Genomic DNA, 20,441 nt, shown 5'->3' on the forward strand with positions numbered 1-20,441 from the left:
CCAGTGTGTCACTTGAGAATTATTCCTTGCAGTTCTTTGTGTGTAACCCCTGTATGGATGGACCCTGGAGAAGGGAACTGGGACATGAAAGGAGCCCTGGAGTTTAACCTGAGGCTACAACACAACACAATCAGCATGAGAAAACAGTGAGGTAAGGCTGTCTGAATACTCTACCAGATAGTATTCTACAAGTGAATAAATGTTTAATAATACTGCAATTGTAGTCAAAGAGATACCAGTCATTCAGGTTTGAACCAATGTCTCCTGTTGTATATATTTGTATCTTTCTCGTAAACATCAATGCCCATTTATAGTGTATCTTGCTGGATGTAGAACAAACACATGCTCTGTTAATGCTCTGTAAAATGTACTGTGTTGCTCATAAATCCTATTTTTAATTGTTTGAGTTAATGAATTTATTATTATAATACAGATAAGAAACTTTTCATTCAGTACCTTATGAGAGTCAGTTTTGGAGCTGGTTCAACCTTATGTTGGTTGGGGAAAGACTTTACAGGGTTTACAGAACTGGATTGGGGCCTGAGATTTCCTCAAATGTTATCAGACTGCAACTCAGGTCTCTCTACAGAGTCACTTGTCCTGAAGTCACTTCATCTCTGTCGTTTTTTATGCTTTCAGTCACTGTTGTATAAAAATGTGAATTGTTGCTCTGGAGAAGGTGGGCTCAATAGGAAGATTTGTTTAAAGAACTCTTTGTGTTCTTCTGTTGAAGCACCTTCACAGCCAGATGCTGGCATCACCAATGTTTATTATGCCAGGAGATTTTGCTTAATCAGACCACAGAATGTTTTTTTTTTTTCATTTTCCATTGGAGTAATTTATATAACACTTGGATAACTCCAACTTGTCAATTACATTAGTTTTTATCTAGCCTGACAGATGGGCAGTTTTGTTATTGTTTTGTTTTGGTTTTTACATGAAATGCTGTGTGTTCTTTGGGTATTAATAGAAAATTTGTAATAAAATGTCCAAAGTCAATAAATTGAATACAAAAAATCTACAAAATTTGAGTATGCAAAAAGCAGGAACTGATCATTTTAAATTACTGTGAAAAGAAAAAGTCTTGAGAAAATGTTGATTTTATTTTAGCTAACCACTGTCAGCATCATCTGTTAACGTAAAACATAACACATACTTAACTTCAAAGCACAATAATTCCTCCCAAGTTTGTTTTACATGATGCATTATGACACACTTTCCCTACTTACCACTTGCTCCCTAATAGATGGGATATCGTTAGATCTCTGTTGTCTCCTGAAGCCAGCCTTAATAGCCTGATGTGTGTGTGTGTGTGTGTGTGTGTGTATTTATATATATATATATATATATATATATATATATATATGTATATATATATATATATATATTCTTTGCATTTGGGGGCATCACTTTTAAGTGTTTTCATGTTTTCTCCTGGACATCACCTCTTTACATTTTCTCTCCTTTTTCAAAGTGCTACATGTTCTTAATTATCCCTCATGCCCTAAAAAGACTAAAAGAAATGTTCTAATAACTTTTCAAAGAGATTCACCACAGGCTTTTAAAACAAGCTGTTAAAACTTTAACAATGCAAAAGTTGTATTATTTTGTTTAATCAATATACAATCAAAAGTTAAGGTCTTCATCAAAACAACTACGTAGATTAAATGACACTGCCACTAAAGACATGAATATTGCCTACATCTAAAAATCTGATGGGGGCTAAGGATCGTGTTTCGTCAAAAATGAAATGTAAAGAGCGTCACCTTTGTCATTTTCTTTATATGTATGGTTTCATAAACATAAGTATTTTAATTATAGCCCTATTATGACTTTACATTAATTGAGATACAGTAAAGGAAATAGCATTTTAATCAAAAAGAGACCGTAAGTGATTAACTTAACTTTTTTGCATAAAACATATCCAAATGCTGCATTTGATATCAACTAGTTTACCAGAATTCCCAACTTCTAACAAAGAACAAAATCAAAGTCAAAGCTAAGTGAATTGTACAAGTGCTTCGGATAATTTGGTAATACAAATGCAACCCCCCCCCCCCTAAAAACCAAAACATGTTTCTTTTAAAATATACAGTAAAATTAGGTTTCTAATTCCTGACATTAAATTACCCAGTGAAGAAAAGGCGAAGTTATACCAGCATAAATTAGACAGGTCCCTTTAATATGTAAATAGGAATAATACTGTGTAATTCCTGTAAAAATCATACTGGTTACTTTACATTATTTAGAAAATTTGTTTAAAGATTCTGTGCATGTAAATGTGACAACTAGTGATTTTATACAACATAGAAAAGGTAAGATCTTTTTATTCAGTTCTTACTAGTAACATGACTGTGTTTGAAAAATGAAATGTTGAATCAAACAGATCCACATGGTTCAGCTGAGTAAAAGTCTGCACGTCATAAAACAATATGACACACGTTTACATGCAGGGAGTAAAAACTATGGGGGGTATGTGTAATGTATTTCTTAACCAAATAGGATATTAGTGGGCATTGTAAAGAACAGCTGATACCAAATGACTCATTTGGGTTCATCAGGAGTAAATGAGACTGTTTTGTTACGCCATGATATACAGTTGTTTTGATTCCTTCACTTGCTGAAATAATAGCACGGTTAACTGAAATGATAGTTAAGGCCATGAAATACACAAAAATAAAATGATAAAAAAAATAGAGGATATAATTTGTTCTCTACTGCTCTAAAGAGAAGAGGGGGAGTTTTAATGCATCAAACAGTTACAGCTTGTAATGACATTAATTTTGTCAGCTTTAGTAAACATAAAATTTTTATTTTCTCTCAGCTCAGCGTCGGCAGGGTTCTTTGATGTTTGAACTTCAGACCAAATGCCCAGTCCACTGCCACACTGTGGTGTGGTCTGTTTATATTTGCTGTTAGCACTGCTTGAAATCCAAACTAACGGTGTGAAAAGAAAGCAGAGAGCCTCATCTGAATTTTCTGCTGTAGATCAAACTTTATGACTGATATGAACAGAGTCAGATGTCGTGCAATAATAAGGTTCTGGCACCAGTATGTTGATCTTAAATGTTAATGAAAAACATATAGCAGAATTTAGAAATTAATCTCCAGCTCTGATACCCCCCAGTCTGCTGCATTTGTCTTTCTGTGTGACAACATTTCACATTGTTGCTACGAATTTGCTTTCCTATAAATGTGACCCAGGTCAGTCACTGAACAGCTGGTCTGACTAACACAAGGACATCTTCCTTTAAGAGGATTTAACAGACTAAAATATAAGCATTGATTGTTCTTTGAATCAGTTTCCAGTTACTGTGGTTATCTGAACTTTTTCCCATTTATAAAGCCAGCACTGAACAATAGGTCTCCAACCTATCTTGATTATTTGTGGCAATACATAAATAACATACCATTTGAAGCTCTCTGGAATGCAGTGTAGTGAAGTATTTTGATTGGGAAAAATCTAGTGCTAGAGCCATATCTGGAACAAACTTGTTTTCATCATATTATTTAAAGGTTTTATAAAACTGGTAGAGAAAAGGGACAACTAAACATCCTTGGGTTCACAGGAAAATAGGATTCACGAACACTGTCAGTATGCCTTGTCAAGAAATCATGGAAAAACTATAGTTTGGGATCTGACGTGTCATTGAGACAACACTCTTAAAATAGTCTTGATGAGTTTTAATCCCACTACTAAGTGACAGTTATCAATCCTAAATGATTGAAAAGGATTGTCAGTCCAGGATGACTGAGAATCCACCCCAACAACAATTATCAATTTTGCATGTAATCCCGCCAAGTAAAGCCAAAACAAGTCAAAACAAAGAGGGAGGTAAAAACAAAATACAGTGAAAACATTCTGTGTTTAAGAAGATTAATTAAGCAAACAACTCTGAAAAATACCAGCCCATAGACATGTCTCAAAGTCCTCCTGACAACAACAAGCATTTAAAAACATAGATTGCACACCATATACACAATCTGCCATAACAATGTGACTCTTAGTTTAACTTAAGAATATTATATGAGCCCCTTTTGCAGTCAAAAGCCAGGGTTTAAACAGAGTACTGTTGAGGATTCCCTGGGGTGTCTGTTGGGGTCTGAGAATTGTGTGGGTGGGGTCTGTGTGGATAAGGCTTGTTTTCCATAGATACCATGTAGGCACTGTCAGATTAGTATCTGTCGAGTGTGGAGACCGGCTGACCACCACAGACATTTTTTTTAATTCTTTGAGCATTTTTTGCTGAGCTCAGTGCTGACCTGCTTTTAAAGGATGTGTCTACTTTACAGTACTGCTGTTGCATTTTGGAGGAATGATAGGTTTGCAAAAGTATCAAAGCAACACCCATATGAATAATGCTTCCACGACATGATTGCATTGGAACAAGATGAGCAGTGTTACTTACTTTATTTATCACTGGTCATAATGCTACAGCTGATCAGCGTAACTACACACTGAGAAAGCATTCATGCTTATGCAATTTATTGATCTGAAACAAGCACAAAATAAAAGTACAAAATAAACTTACTGGAAGACAGAGCCCATCCTTTTGCCATTTTCAGGAACTCCAGGATCAGGACAAACATCACCAGCAAGACCACTCTGACTCACTAAAAACAGAAAAATTAAAGGAGAAAATCTAGTTTATGGCATGTTTGTGGTTATGAATTTGAATATTAAAAATATATGACAATATTTAGCAACATCATTGTTAGTATTTTTTTTTCTTTTCCCCCACAGGTCATATTATATTTACAAACGTTTTGTAAGTTCTCAGTCTGTTAAGACCCTCGACAGTCATTCACACATTGCCCAGTAAAAATTATTCATGGTTCCTGCACAAACTAGTTTTGCTCTTGCAGGCACACATGCAGCTTTAATTGTACCTTATGTTGAATCAGCTGGGCCAAGGTTTCTCATACATGCTCATGTAATGAGCAAGCATCGTCAACGCGCACAGATTCAGCTAAGAAATCTGTCCTCACTTATCTTCTTAAAACAGTATTTCTGCTTGCTTTCAGTTTTAGAAACGGGACAAATGAAAGCCACAAGACAAACCTTGTCCATCTCATATTCTGGATATTGCATTGGTTTTAGAGCAGCTGGGAGCACCTGCGGCATGCCTAACATGTAATGTAAATGCAAATTAGACCAGACAACATAACAGAAGCCAGTTCAGAGCAGTTCTGTCTTAATGAGACTCTGTGAATGAATAATATTGGACAGAAAGACACAAAATTTGAAATAAGGAGATAGTTAACAGGACAACACAGAGGTGCAGTAAAAAACAAAGAACCCGAACATCCTACAGGGTTTTAAAAATGACCTTGAGAAAGAAATATCCAACCTCTTCAGGCTTTTTTTCTTTCTTTCTGACAATCTTTTTCTCCATTTCCCTCTCCTGTTTCCTTCCACTCTCTTCCTCTCTCTGTTTTTATTCTCACCGTGCTCTGTCTGCTTTTTTCCTCTCGCACATTAGCTGCAATTTACAAAGGGATGCCGAAGTTTTGTGCATCCTAGCATAAAAGATGGATGAATGATTTGCTGCATTTGTGTGACTGCATTTTGTGTGTGCTCTGGGGTTTGTGAATGTACCGACAACTGTGTGTGCATGTTTGTGTGAGATATGATGCAAACAGAACAAGCTGTCTTCTTGCTCGACTGTGTTTTTGATGTTCTGTCCAAAAATCATCACACAAACATTCTAACACACTCTTTCTCTTTCACAGTCTCTCATTCCGCTTCTGCTCTCTCTCTCTCTCTCTCACCCATGTTCAAATGGCATTCATTGGCATCAAACACAAGGTTTATGTTGCAGAAACAAATCCAGCTCATGCAAACAACATGAGATTGTTACAAAAAAAAAAAAAAGAAAACAGTTGACAAATATGACTTTTGGGCTGATGTCAAAAATTCTCACTCAGACTTAATCCCATATTTGCACTTAAAAGACTATTCATCATTTAAACACAAGCTTATGATGCATAACATCATTTCCATATCATCAAAGTGTGTTCAGCAAATGTTTCATCTCTAAAAGTCAACTTTTTAGGATTTTGTAAAATAATTTATTCTCTCAATGGTGACCACATATGCTGGCCCCGCTTTATAGATTTCCACATTATTAAATCACTTTCTTCTCACTGCCATTTGTGCAAACGCACTCTATGGGCATAGCTTTTAGTTAAAATGTATTTCTTCAGAAAATGAACTAATCCAGTGCTCTCACTTCATCAAAAATGTGACTAAACTTCCGATTTGGATGTCTAAGAAATATAGGAATATGTATGTACGTATGTATGTTTCCTATTCTCCAAAATCTCAAATTTTGAAAGAACCCATATGTCTCATTAAGGTTTAGGTCATATGCAAATGTGTGTCTAGGTGATTAGTTTGTCATCTTTGAGGTTTTGATTTGTTCATCAATCAGTGATGTACTGGATTTCATTGTTTGACCGTTGCCCTTCATTTCAATTTCTGCTTTCTTGAAAGACACAGACTTCTTCCTGTCAAGCAGATAAAGCAAAGTGTCTCCAAGAAACTGGCAACGAGTTAAGACATGAATTTAGTGTCGCTCATCAGCCCACACAGATCCAAGGAGCTTATACCTAATGATAAATAACATCTCACATCAATTTTAAGTTAATGAGTGAATCAAACTGGTGCCTGCTGTGTGTATTAGTGATGTGCCTGCTTATTTTAAATCTCCAACAAAACTTTGAAGAAATAAATCTGTCTTCAGGTATTTATCTGCCCAATTGACACTTGACACTTCAACTTGTGAATCTGGTTCAGTGGTAATTGTGTCTCAGTCTTCTTCCCCTCCACCATATCCCTGACCACTCAACACCTTGTACTCCTGGACACCCCAGGATCACTGCAGTTCTGAACTGTGGTGGCAGTGAAAGATAATTGGCTCCAAGCTTCATTTTTCATTGTAAAATTTCTTTTCTTGTTTCTTTTTTGTTTTTAAAAAAATCATTTCTCAACACATCCTTTGCTAATTATTTGCTCCTAAAAGGTTGGCTTTTCAGCTGCCACGTTTCAGGTTCGTCTTCCATGTACTCATTTAGCCGATGCTTTTATCCAAAGCATCTTTTTCCCCCTTTAATCCAAAGCATCTTTACTGACAAGTGAACTTGGAAAACCAGGAATTGAACCATCAAACTTTTAATAGCAGTGGAAACACAGAACTTTTTTGAGTCACTGCTGCAAAAATTTAATTGTATGTAATGAAAAGCATTTTACTGTTTTAGTTGGTTTTATATATTTATTTTTGTTTCAGTCTCACCTAAATTCCTTTCCAGGAAATAATTTATTAGATATTGAAATAGCACAATATTTCTGCACAAAAAATAAGGCATTAATTGCTCTTATCCTTGTTCAACACATACCTAAAGTGAGTTAAAATAATAGACATTCAATCTCATGTGCTATGAAAATGGAAAATGAACATAAAATACTGATAAATTGAAAGATTTTTTTTTTTCTTTTTTCTTGATGACTGTGATGGACCTCAGGGGAATTTGTGTTTGCAAAATATTTAACCCCAGAGCCAGGAGTTTTGGGAAGTACTCCTAAAGCATCTTTGTGATCTGTTTGTTCCTTTTTTTGTTTGTTTATACAGAGAATCTATGTGTCGCAGTTTGGGATGTTTATATTGAAGTATATTAAAAAAGAAAATAGATAAAAAACAAACAAAATACTGAACCAAACTAACATAAATAGAAGACACAAAATGCCCATAAACACATGCAAAGCAAGAAGTTAAAAGACATTTTTTTGTGCCTGAAAAGCTACAGTTTATGATCTATAAGTAATATGTGTTTGATACGCTCGCCTCTATCTGTCCGAGTCATCTTTCCACCAGAACTCTGATAGGAGGAAACCTTTTTCATAAATATTGCATGGACATCACTTCAAGGCGATAAATTTTTAACCTTGTAAGGGTAAAGGGTGTGTTTGCCTTGCAGTATAAATGACATCCCAAAGCATGATCTGGCAGAATGGAGTGTAGCTTCCCAGGTGACATTAATATCACAAAATCCCTTGGTAAAAATGGATCCAATGCATCAAGAGCAGTGTTTGTTTGCTAAGATTTCCTCTTGAAGTTGAAAAGATTTTGCAACATTTTAACAAGAATAACAAAGAGAAGCAAACAGTTTCAAAATGACACAAAAATGACTCTACTTTGGATAACAGTTTCAATCTGGTAAGAAATGGCATGTATTTTACACAGAGTAAACACACTAAAGAAATGTGTTTCTGTTTAGAACACTAAATATCAAGTTGGTTTCATAATCTAAACATACTTGGCTTATACAACTTAGTGCCAATGGCAAAAATGGTTTTGTTTGTTTTGTTTTCACAAATGTTAATATTATTATTTTTTTTAGGACTTGTCATTTCACATGGTATATGTGTGCATATGTATATATATAATTTTACAATTTCATAATGATATATGCTATCGTTTTGCTGTATTGTGAAACACTTTTTGATGATTACTATATCTAAGAAAAGTGCTATAGAAATAAATCTTACTTATTGACTTTGGTTGTTTTACTAATAGGCTTGTTTTATCTTATAAATGTGTTCTCCTTGCATTGTGGCACATTGTAGCTGGAGAAAGAAATCCCTATACTGGCAAAGCAAAACGGCTACTTTTAGTCATGAGGCTGTTTTTTTCTGTAGTTACAACAGGTAAAAACTTAACCACTGTGTGGTTAAACAGTGTGATGCAAAAAGAAAAAAAAATAGAATGATGGTGTATGTTTGTGTGTACTTGTAATCAAGTTACTTGTGTTTCAAGTAAGAGCTTTTGAGGTGCTCTTCAGGTGCGTGCTGGATGAGGAGAGAAATGTGTGAAGTGTAGTTAGATCATAGGCTTTCTTCCTCTGTCTTCTTCTTGCTACTTCTTACCCACTCTGCCTTTTTTGCTCTTCTCCCCCACCTTGTCTTGCTCAAAGGCCAATCCACCTAAGAGCTGAGGTCTGCAGTGAAGTATTCATCAAGCATTTTCAAGAAAAAAAAGGTATGTAGCTGAGTGTGATTAAAGTGCAATATTATTATTGATAAAAGACAACATTACACAAGGCTTTCCCTGTTAATAGTTTAGCTGTGATGCTGTTCTTTCCCGTAATTTTTAATTTCAAGTGGTCATTCGAGTGTGGAGCAGAGCAGCACCGTGCTGCTTGACTATCCTGAAAAAAACCTTGATTATAAATCACACTCTCACAGTGAGGATTCATTAGAGTTCTAGGTCATTGTCTGGAGAGTAAAGCTCTTTAATCACAATCTTTCAGCCTCTCCATAATTATGACACATCCTCAAAAGGGAGCTAATGTTACTGTGAAGGAAGAAAATAAGTTGCTTTTATTGCAGCTATGTTTTAATGTTAAAGATGCTTCTTTTACTGCACAGATTTTAGTTCTAATGATCCTACCTTGAATTTACTGTTTTGTGGATTTCTAATCAATAAAATGTGTGAGACAATTATTCCTATAAAGACCATTTTAAGCATATGAAACCTTTTTTAACTGTGTATGTCTATTAGGACAGGCTTTAATATAGGCAAGAGGCTGTTACAGGCAGTCTTTTAGATTATGATTCATAAGCACTCGATTCTCTAGACAGATAAAACTCATTACCATCAGTCTGCTTCTTTATAATGATTATATATTGCACAAAGACTGTAGAATCTCTTCTGTAGTGCCATTATTTTACCATTGGGAGAAACACAGTGCAAAGATGGGTTGTTCAAAGACTTGTTCAAGACTTAAAGTTGACCTTGACTTTATTGTTCTTTGTTTTAATTAGCCCTTAATGCCCAACTGAATGTGCAAAACTACTTTTTTAAAGTTTGAATCCACTGCTGGAGAACTAAATTTCTCATTATTGTTCAAAGCTAAAAAGGCTCAAGGGTTTCATTTTCTTCTTTTTTGAATGATTACAGATAAGAAAGAATGGGAATAACTACTGGTCGGATGGGTCTTCAAATATTTATGCATGAACAACTTTTTAATTTTATTTTATTCATTTATTTGTTTATTTTCTCATAAGAACGTACAGTAAGATCTGGGCCACTGGGTGCTTTGCAACCATGTCAAAAGAATAAGGGCTAAGAGGTAAATCAACATTTTATTGCTTTTATTATTATTTTTTAACAAGATATAAAATCAGACAATATAAGTTAACACCTAAACAATTTGAAAATGTCTTAAATAACTTGCCCCAAATCCCTCCCAGCCTAACACCTTTAGCAGCATATTGTTTAAAAAGCAATTAGCAATAAAGGCAGTGATGTGTTGAACAAACTTTGGCTACTTCCATTTAAAGAGGGTTGTGAGAGCAGGCCATGCATTACGTTTCTTCCTTGCCCTGGCAGTTCCAGGCTGACCGTGGCCGTTAGCTGCACATGTAAAGTGCAACTTTCTCGAACATTTTTTTATGAAGCCTGGCAAGTGACCGATGTCAAATTGCGGGAGGTCTATGTGCAGCAGGTGTTGTGTCGAGCTGCGTTTTCAGTACAGAGCTCAGGAAGGTAGATTAAAATGAGGAAACAGAAGTCAACACAACACCAGAGACATGGGTTTTCAGACTGTCTACAAATATCTAAATCTGGTTGTAATATTCAGTACTACTAGTGGGATTATTTGCAATGCCACCAAAATCACATCAGACATTTAGGGATTCTGTTACTGTCATTCTTATATTTTATCTAGAAACATGGATGATTGTAACATTTTGGAGAATTTTTTTCCCTTCAAGTTACTGTGTAGATGATTTCCGAGCTCTTATGAGGCTCGAACTTGTTTTGATTACATTTAGACCGAAGTGCCTCACCTACTTTTCTTTGATCACAGAACAGAGGTGTTTGAATCTTAACAATGGTTTGTTTAGAAGTTGTAGTATATAATAGTTTATACTATAGTTCTTGGGTGTAAGAATGTGATTGACCTTTAAGCTTCTCTGAATTCAAACAATGATTTGTTGCTTTGTCTCTTGCAAAATGATATTGATTAGCAAAGTTGTGCACATAGTTTTCTAAACTGAGAGAATTTAAAGGGATTTTTCCAACCTCTTACCTTGTTTTGACATCTGACACTTGCCTTTATACGTTTTGCATGTACACAAAATAAAATTAAGAGAGTTAGAGAAACAGTTAAGAATAAAGGTCCTCTTTAAACTCCCTTTGGTCATTCACAGATGAACTATCAACAAGCAGCAGTGATGTGCTCCAGCTGCTTTTGAACTTTAAATGTAATTCACTCTATAAAAAGTGGACTTTGTGTTGTGCTTATGTTACACATTTGACATCTGCATTTTTTCATGTCAAAGTATGTGAAACATATCGATGCATTAAATTACCAGCTGACATCTGTACGTAAATGGTTATGATTGTTCTTTAAAACAGTAGGATGGCTGTGATTCTAATATTTCTTCATTAAAATGAAACTGTCATGTATTATTTCTTTTCCATCACTCATACAGACATCATGCACAAAAGCAGTTTCTTAATTCCATGAGTTTAGACTTACATTTTTACATCTGAAATTACATTTTTGTTATTGCAGAGAAAGTAACCAAAGCTACATTGGCCCCATAGTGATTTTAGATTATTCTCTTCTTCATACTTCTTTCAGCATTTCAGAAACTTGATGTTTGGTTGCAATAACATTTTTTTTCTTATTATTAACAGATGAGATTGTGTTGACAGAATTAATGTTTTTTTTTTTTTACCTCACCTGTCAAAAGTTTTAATGTTGTGTGGTACTGAAGAATATTCTAGTCAAATACAGCAAAACAGACACGTCCACTGACAACACAGAAAAACGTCTCCTCAAAGCGTTTATGTTTTTATTAGCTGGCCTTCCTTTTAACAACCAAAACCAATAGGTTTGAACTCAGCAGACTGACCTCGGGCGATTCTTTTTTGTGGAAACAACTCTTTGACTATGATGTTGTTGTGCACATTTGAATGCATGCATAGTATGTGTAAATAAGCATAGAAAAATAGTGTGTGTATGTTTGTGCCCTGTGGGAGGGAGCTGAGCTTTTCACCAAGCACCATATCATTGATAAATGTAATAGACCGAGTTGCCTGGGGATGTGATCACATACTCATGCACATGCTTAACTACACCCTCAGCAAACTGCTTTACACTCCTATCAGAGCAAAACTTTAGGAGGCACACCAGCAAATATGATTCCTACATGCACAAACAAACACACATGCTTGGTTGAGCATAAAAATCAGCCAAAACATTGATGAGTATTTTATCATTAAGTTCTAATAAATACTTAGGAATGGAGAAATGAGTTCTGGCTTTTGTGATAATTAAAAGTCTTTAACAGATGATGTGAACACTGTTTTAGGAGCTTCTTCAAGCTGCTAAGAAAAGTAATTGCCATCAGAAACTGTTGAGCTGTTTATTAGTTCATGAATTAAACAAACTCAGTTCTTAACAAGTTCAGTTAGTTTTTCTTAGTCGTCTCCTCCCTACTGGAAGAATGACTGACATATATTTTCTTGGTCACAAGAATAGTTTAATAAGATGACTTATCAGATTTGAAGCTGAAAATGAGTGAATGTGTAAACGCTTTAACACAGACACTTAAGAGGTTTCTTCTTTTAAAATAGATTTTCAAAAGGGCACCAACTTCAAACATTCAAACAAATTGTATTAGTCATGAATAGCCTGAATACATTCAGTAAGAAAACTTTTTCCTGCGTGTATGGGTGTGTGGTGTGTGTGTGTATGTTTGTGTGTTATAAAGCTTTATGTGGTGATTCTGGAGGTTTAGTATTTTTGGTACTTCCTGGTGGGCCGTCTCGACGGCTGATTGGCAGCTCCTCGTCACTCCCTCCACACCTGTGGCAGATCAGGCTCATCAGAAGGCAGCTGGTACTTAAGGCCGTGGTGGGAACCAGACCAGCGCTGGAGGATTGTTTTGCCTCTGTGGTAATGTGCTAAGCCTCTTGTGAATCACGAGCTTTTCTAGTGAACCCTTTCTGAGCTTTTTGTATTTTTTCGTGCTTCTACTTACCTAGGACTACCTAACCTGCGTGGACCCAGTCTGGTCTGCTGTGGACACCTGCCTCTGAGATAAGTTACCTATCTGTTTGCCTGTGCCTGTCTGCCTGCCTCGTGAGGGATACTTACCTACTGCCTCCTGGAGAATCTGCCAACCTGTTACTGGAAAATACCTACCTTTGGACTCACCTCCGTGCCGTGGATCATCCTTCGCACAGTAAGGCCTCCCACCTGTGGATATAATACTTACCTGCCTTCCTCACCAAGGAAATACTTACCACGTCCTCTGCTTCCAGGTTCCTGGTTCCTGTAATTATTCCTGCTCCCGATTCACTGTAAAATAAACTCACTTCCTATTATCTTGGTCTCCCGTGTCTGTCTGATGCCGAGCTGCTCATTTTAGAATATTTAAGAATCCTGACACTTTAGACATTCTTTTTTTTTCTATAATCAAAAAAACAAGTGTAATTTTGAAATATTAAAATTTGAAACTTTCTGCACAGTGGCACAGATACACGAAAAGTATTTAAAAGGATAAAATTGACATTAATACTGCAGTTTGAAGTTTAGAGTATGATGAGTGTTGTCTAACTTTCTGTGCAGTGTGTGATTAGTTTTTAGCTCACGTTGCACTTTTACTGGGCAAAATCCTTTGTCACTGATACACTGATAAGGAACCTTGCCAAGATTTACAATGAAGACAATAGATAGATAAGTAGAAGATGAATTGGTCACCAAAAGACAATGCATCAAAAGCACAATGTCCTGTTTAACATTTTAAGCAACATTTCAATTATCTTTTATTGTTTAGATTATTTACTGTTGGAGTTGCGGTTGGTGCACAGTCATAAAAAAGAAGTCAGGTAGTACAAATGATAAAGTTTTCGTCTGAACAATTGTCTCATTTCCTTGAAAATGTTCCTTTTTTGAACATCTCCACACGCAGAGCACTCCATGGGGTTGACTGACGAATCTGGATCCACTAGAAACAACATCACTAGTCAGCAAAGAACCACAGTGTGCAACGTTAGGAGGTTAAAGCTTGCTTCAAGGATTACATTAAAGGAATAAATGTATCAGAAAAAAAAGTTAATGTCTTAGTATTCATCAAGTAAAGTGACACTATAAAAAGGCCAGTAATTTTAAAAATAAATCTGGTAACAAAAAAACAAACAAAAAAAACTCAAAAACAACATCTATTTACTAAATCACCAAACAGTAAAATCAGTTAAAAGAAGCTGCAGTGATTTATGAAATTGTATAGATTCAGTCAGTAAAATAACTTTTTACTTTAGCACTCAATGTTTTTACCCTTTTTTTTTGGTACTGTCATTTAAGTATTTTAATGCACTAAACTTTGATTAATGACAGTTGTTTTTTTAAATGCTTTGAAAATAATTGGGTGTTGGTATGTGTAAGTGTAGAAACTAAACAGCTTGGAATGTTTTTTTTATTATTATTATTATTATTATTATTATTATTAGCATTGTTATTATTATTATTATTATTATTGTTATTCTTGTAGAGGAGAGAGAAATCTCATTTCATAAAATGTGATAAAAAAGAAAAGAATAAAGGTAAGAAAATTTGTGTTGCAAAGAAGGCCAACCTCACTGAAAAATAGATGAAATCTCAGCTCCTGCCACATCAAAGATGAATGCACCTCTTGTGTCCTTCTGTACACATTCTATGTTCCTGTTCATTGCCAGACATATTTTAACTTTTATTTGAAACTTCTAAATGGCATGAGGGCACACTGTTTAGCACCATACACCCAATCTGCATATTATAGTGTACTTACAGACAGCGTTTTTGTGACTGGAGTCTTTACTGGGCATCATCTTTACTCCTCTGGACTTCAACTCTATAGCTTTCTTCACTGCAGAGATGAGAAGAGAAGAAGGTTATTCATTTAATTATAAATTACACTTTATTAAACTTTAATTGCTGTATATCTTCCTCTAAAGCACATTTGTTTTAGAGGCGATCCCATTTGCTGTGTGTCATCTGTTTGTGTAGTTCAGTCTCTCCTCAAAATCAAACCTGCAATAAAATGTGACAGTGGTAGACATTTTAAAATAAAACAGGTAAAAGTAGAAGCAATTAAAAGACAGAAAAGTGGGTGCATGGAAAGAGGGGAAAAAAAAAACAGGGAGAAGAGCAATGGAGAGAAGCAACATTAAAATTGATTCCATCTTTTTTATCCTAAGTGGCAGCACTGCAAAGGATAAGGGGAGAAATCTGTGTTACAACCACACTACATTCCACTGAGAGACAGACTTGGCATAAAAAACACATCCCTCTTTACGCACACACACACACATACACGCACACAGAAAAAGAGAGAAGCACCAACGGCAAGAGCAACAGACCAATACCTGGGGAAGAGGGAGACAGCTAGACAGCATAAAGAGATGGAATCCAGAAAGGATGTGAGTTATGCAAAAAGACAGGCAGGACTTGATTCACCTTGTTTTGTTTTCAGACCTTCCAATTAAATCTGACCTACCACATGGAAACTAACGTGCATCTTTATGCTGCTCAACCAGTCTATTAGATGACATGAAAGGCCAAGTAAATCCAGTCAGGTAATTTGGCTCTCAATAAAAGCTCTTGTCATTGCAGCATATAAATATGCATCGGTGTCCATGGACCACATATCCCTATCTTGTTCATACTGCATATTAGAAATTAATGCGGAATTGTGTCAAAATGAAGCTTCACAAAAGATCTCCAATACACACACTAGTCATAGTGTGGCATCAATATTCAGACAATGCATCAAATTATTGTACAAAGAACGATTTGTGTTTTGTTAAAATATCAATCAAAACAACATGTATTAGAATGTCGGTGGAATAACAAACTTATGTCGCTCTAAATACTGGGACCTACATATAAATGTAGTGTAATAATTCTTGTACAGTACCATTACTGTAAACATTTCCAGGGAAATCAATTCTATGAATAAATTCCAGTCTTTTAATGCTGTTTGTAGCTGGTTTGAAATGCTGCAGCAAGACTCATTACCAGGACACATTTTATTATTACATTCCAGCCGTCGAACCTTGCTTGGTTTGTACTTTCTTCTTTTTTTAAAAGTATTTTGGAACTTTATCACGAAACACATAACAACCCTATAGTTAATAATAAGTGCTTAGTTTGCCATGGAAAACCCAAATAAAATAGCTCATTTCAAATGATGTTCAGAGACCTTGCAACAAGTGAATAAAATAGAATTTATAGAAGCACATGAATCAAACTCAAATGTTTTCTGAAAATACTGAAAGTAACAAAATGTTGATATTATTTCTGAGATTTTGTATTTATTTACTTTGAAAAATATTTGTTTTTTGCGCAACATTTTCTTTGACAAACTTAGACAAAGGCTGATGGAACATCTTTAAAGTAGCTGTTAACAGAGAACAGCTTTCTTACAGGACTGAGTATAAAAAAAGAGCATCCTACTGAAGCTGAATATTTTAAAGGTTAAAGTCGGGAGCAGTTTACTACTCAGTAAAATTCTGTTTAGGCAAATATTTCTAAAAATCAAAACCAATATATACATTTTTTTTAATGAAATTGAACTGCATGATTTTAACATACCACTATGAATCAACAGAGGAATTAGAGAATCTGGAGAATTTTTATGCATGAGTGAGCAACAAGGTTGATCTTTAATATTAAATGGTTGCAATCTTCAGGCCCTCAGGCAGTCTCCAGATACAGTTGTGTTGTGAAAATCAGTGCATGGCCTTAAGGACACCTCTGAATTTGTAATCTTCAGTGAACACAGTTCAGTGCTGTATGTACCAGGTTTAATGCTACCATGCCAGAGAAAGAAACAACAAGCAAACATGCAAATAAACCAAAATTCAAAACTAATCTTCTCTGAGCTCATGCATTGAGAAGGAAGTTGTCCTGTTGTCTGAAAAAATATGATTGGAAGTCTTAGACGGTGTGTCTTTCTGGCTAAAAAAAGGAGATGGGCCAGCTTGTTTATTAACAGTATGCAGTTTAAAAGCCACTATGAATGATGGCCAACCTCTACATCTGAGAAGAAACCATGATTGTAAAAATGTGCAGGTCTAAGAGCACATAAGCAATGCATCCTTTGTAGGGTATGTTTTACAAAACTAAGACAAACAAAGACACTGGCAAAACGGCAAGACACATGAATGGAAACAGACAATTTGAAAAAATGTGAGTGATGGTAAATGAGAAGAGGTGTGCTGATTACTAACGGAAGACATGGACAGTGAGGAGCTAGAACCAAAAACTACTATATGCAGGACATCTAGTGGGAATGATGGTACTCGTAATAGTCAACAACAAAACCAAGTACTATCAACATATTTAAAAAGATCGGTGATAAACACAAAAAGGCATTTTTTAAACATGTTGCTGCCATCAAATATATAAGCTGTTACACTATCTAAAGTTTTAAAATCTGACATACTGTCTTTGTAGAATATTTGCTAAATTCAGGTTGTAAATTATTGAAAATGATTGCAGTTTCTTTTAAATATAGTGGATTTTGCACAATACTTCATTTTTTTCCAAACAGGGTTTTATCTGTCTGTGTATCTATGGGTAATAAAGAGAGTTAAAGATAAAAAATAAATAAAAATAAAAACCTAAACAAAAGCCAGTCCAGATAAGTACTACATACCTTGATACTGAGCACTGAATCCTTTTCTTCTGTGATTGCTGTCTGAGGTGAAGTGTATCCGAAGCCAGTTCTTATTTGATATCACTGGTGAGGGCAAAGTTGTGCCGGTCAGCCTAGAAGTAAACAAATACAAAAATCCTTTATTAAAAGCAATGAATCCACCAAAAGTTAGTGTGAAAAAAGTTATTCAGAAAAAGTTGAAAAAACATGACATCTGGAATAGCCTTTATTTGTAAGTATCACATTATTGACCACACTAGAAGACAGAATGTCTGGAAAAGACAAGATTTTATGTAACAAGAATAACTGCTGTAAATTGAAAGCATCCATTTTTGGCTACAAAGGGTGTTTATATAGTGAATGAAATTTATTATTTTATGATATAGTTTCTGTATGACAGAGAATAACATACTTCGAAGAACAAATCGTCCTACAGACATAAATTATCAAAACTTTCTATTACAGCAAATACATTTGGTTCATGAATTGTAGAAAATGTCTCTATCCTTCAGTCGGAGGTGGAAATAAATGCACCTGAACACAAGAGGAAGGTTGAAGAAAAGTGCTGCCATGTAATTACAAATTGCAGCGTTATGGATCGCAGCAAGATCGACCACCACTGTGAAAATTGTTGTGAGTGTTCACGCTTCACAAACAGCTGTAAATACAGTAGATTATATGATGCAGAACAAAAAGAGAGAATTGCTTCTTATTTATTCATTTACTCATTTATGTATTCTATATATCTATTCCTTCATTAAGGGAAAACTAACTCAGGTCACTTTTTGTTGCTGCAGTTTCAAGATGTCCCTCATATGGCTCACAAGCAGACCAGCAGACACATACAATACAATGTGTATTTTCTTATTGTAGGGCTTCCATCATATGTTCCATTAACACCTCACATGCATGCAATACCTGTCAAAACCTAAAACCAAACTTCTTCAATGAAACTTTGGGAATAATTCATCTGAGCTCCTGCAAACTTGATGATCTGCAGTGCTTCATTCTTTTCTTCTTTCAATTTAAACACCAGATTAAGTGCAGATAAGTGAATTAAGCTTTGAACGACAAAGCAGATTTAATGCTTAAGCAAGTCTGTTTCACCTAAAGTCACAGCTTTTAGTGTCATCAGGACTCTCTGGCTGAATAGTCATGGAAATAAAACTCAAGATGTAACCTACTCAAGCTCATGTTCAAAACTTTGCAATACATTTTGTGGAAAAAAAAGTCCTGTCCATTCAATACTTAATTATATGTTTTTGGGGGGTTTTCTGTCTTTTTTAAAAAAAATATCAGACATTGTAACAAAACTGGAAGTCTTTCATTGATGTCAAATAAGCATGATGTTTTCAGATAACTGACAGAAAGTCATTGCATAATCCATTTTTGTTTTTCACATCAAATTACAGAATGTAACAAAACTACAATGTTGATTCAACATTTTTGTGCATTTCATTTATTTAATAATCAGGTCTATATTGGACTATAAACTGAAGTCATACAAACTTTGTCCAAAACCTGGTGTTCAACTTGTAAGGTTCTCAGAAGATGAATTAAGGTGTGTCATACATGCAAACCTGCTGAGGCTGACTTGCCACCAGAGTAGCTTTTAAGTTACAACAGAAAACAGTTGGTTGCAAATGGCATTACCATGGGAACCATGCATTCAGGCACTGATGCAGAATTTTCAACATGTAGTTTATATATACAGACAATTCCTTTCTCTGCTAATAACAAAATCTAACTCATATAAAAGTTTGTTAGAATAACACTGACCATATTCATTCAACAAAATTAATATTTCTTACAATATTTTAAATTTAATTATATAAATAACTTATTACGTGTGATTTTCATGTGCTACTTGACACTTTTAGGGCTACAAACATTTATTATCAATTGAAAAGTAGGTGTCTGTTAACTCACTAATTTGTACAACTAATAATTACGTTTCTTTTGTGTTTTTGCCATAATATTTTTACTTCATTTTTTAACAACTATAGTTTTAAGCATCCTGCTTATTAAAATATCAGCAGAAGTGCAGCCAAATCCAAATATATATATAAAAGTTTCCCAGTTGTTTCTGTTTGGAAATATGGAAGAACATGTCTAATAGCTAACTTTATTTTATGCAAGGGGAGCATAAGTGTGTATAAATGCCCAGGCAGAGAGAGCAAGAAAAAAAGTAAAACCTTGTCAACACAGTCTGATTAATCAGAGGGTGGAGAGGGCATTTAAATTGTATTTGCTATGGTCTACTAAATAGTCTCGTTCCCCTGCTCCCGTCTGCCACACACTGCAGAATAGATCATAAAAACGTAGAGCATGAATGATTAAGCAATTATGTGATCCAGAACAAAGATCATGGCAAAAAGTTGAGGAATAAGCAAAATGACGCCTGAGGCTTGTTCATTAAAGGGTTAGAAATTACAAACTTCTTGGTGCTGCTGCTGCCTCTGCTGGGGAACCGAAAGCACAGATGGGACCGACATGCTTCAACCAGATCAACCAGTGCCGCATCTGCATGGAGTTAACACGTTCCCCTAGTGTCTGGGTCGGTTTCCTCGGGATACTCGGATTTAGTCTGTAACAGTTCATATTAACTATTGGTCATTTTAAATAGACTGTAGAATTGATTAGGTTCATGAATGGTTGTTTATTGGTTTCGAAACACACAAAACACATAAGTGTATTGACCTAAAGGAGACAACTTCTATGGACAAGT

General features: G+C 35.2%; 1 protein-coding gene across 1 annotated transcript in view; it reads right to left on the reverse strand.

The window, feature by feature from the left end:
• The window catches only part of LOC108237370 (CUB and sushi domain-containing protein 1), a 390,396-nt gene that overhangs the window by 153,356 nt on the left and 216,599 nt on the right, over positions 1–20,441 (reverse strand). Inside the window, exons 6-8 of the mRNA XM_017418738.3 lie at positions 17,714–17,826; positions 14,843–14,920; positions 4,533–4,614 (exon numbers count right to left, since the gene is read on the reverse strand). Coding sequence (XP_017274227.1) covers positions 4,533–4,614; positions 14,843–14,920; positions 17,714–17,826 — 273 coding nt within the window. The remainder of the gene's footprint in view (positions 1–4,532; positions 4,615–14,842; positions 14,921–17,713; positions 17,827–20,441) is intronic.

This window comes from Kryptolebias marmoratus, linkage group LG15 (genome assembly GCF_001649575.2).
Source record: "Kryptolebias marmoratus isolate JLee-2015 linkage group LG15, ASM164957v2, whole genome shotgun sequence".
NCBI classification, from domain to species: Eukaryota; Metazoa; Chordata; class Actinopteri; order Cyprinodontiformes; family Rivulidae; genus Kryptolebias; species Kryptolebias marmoratus.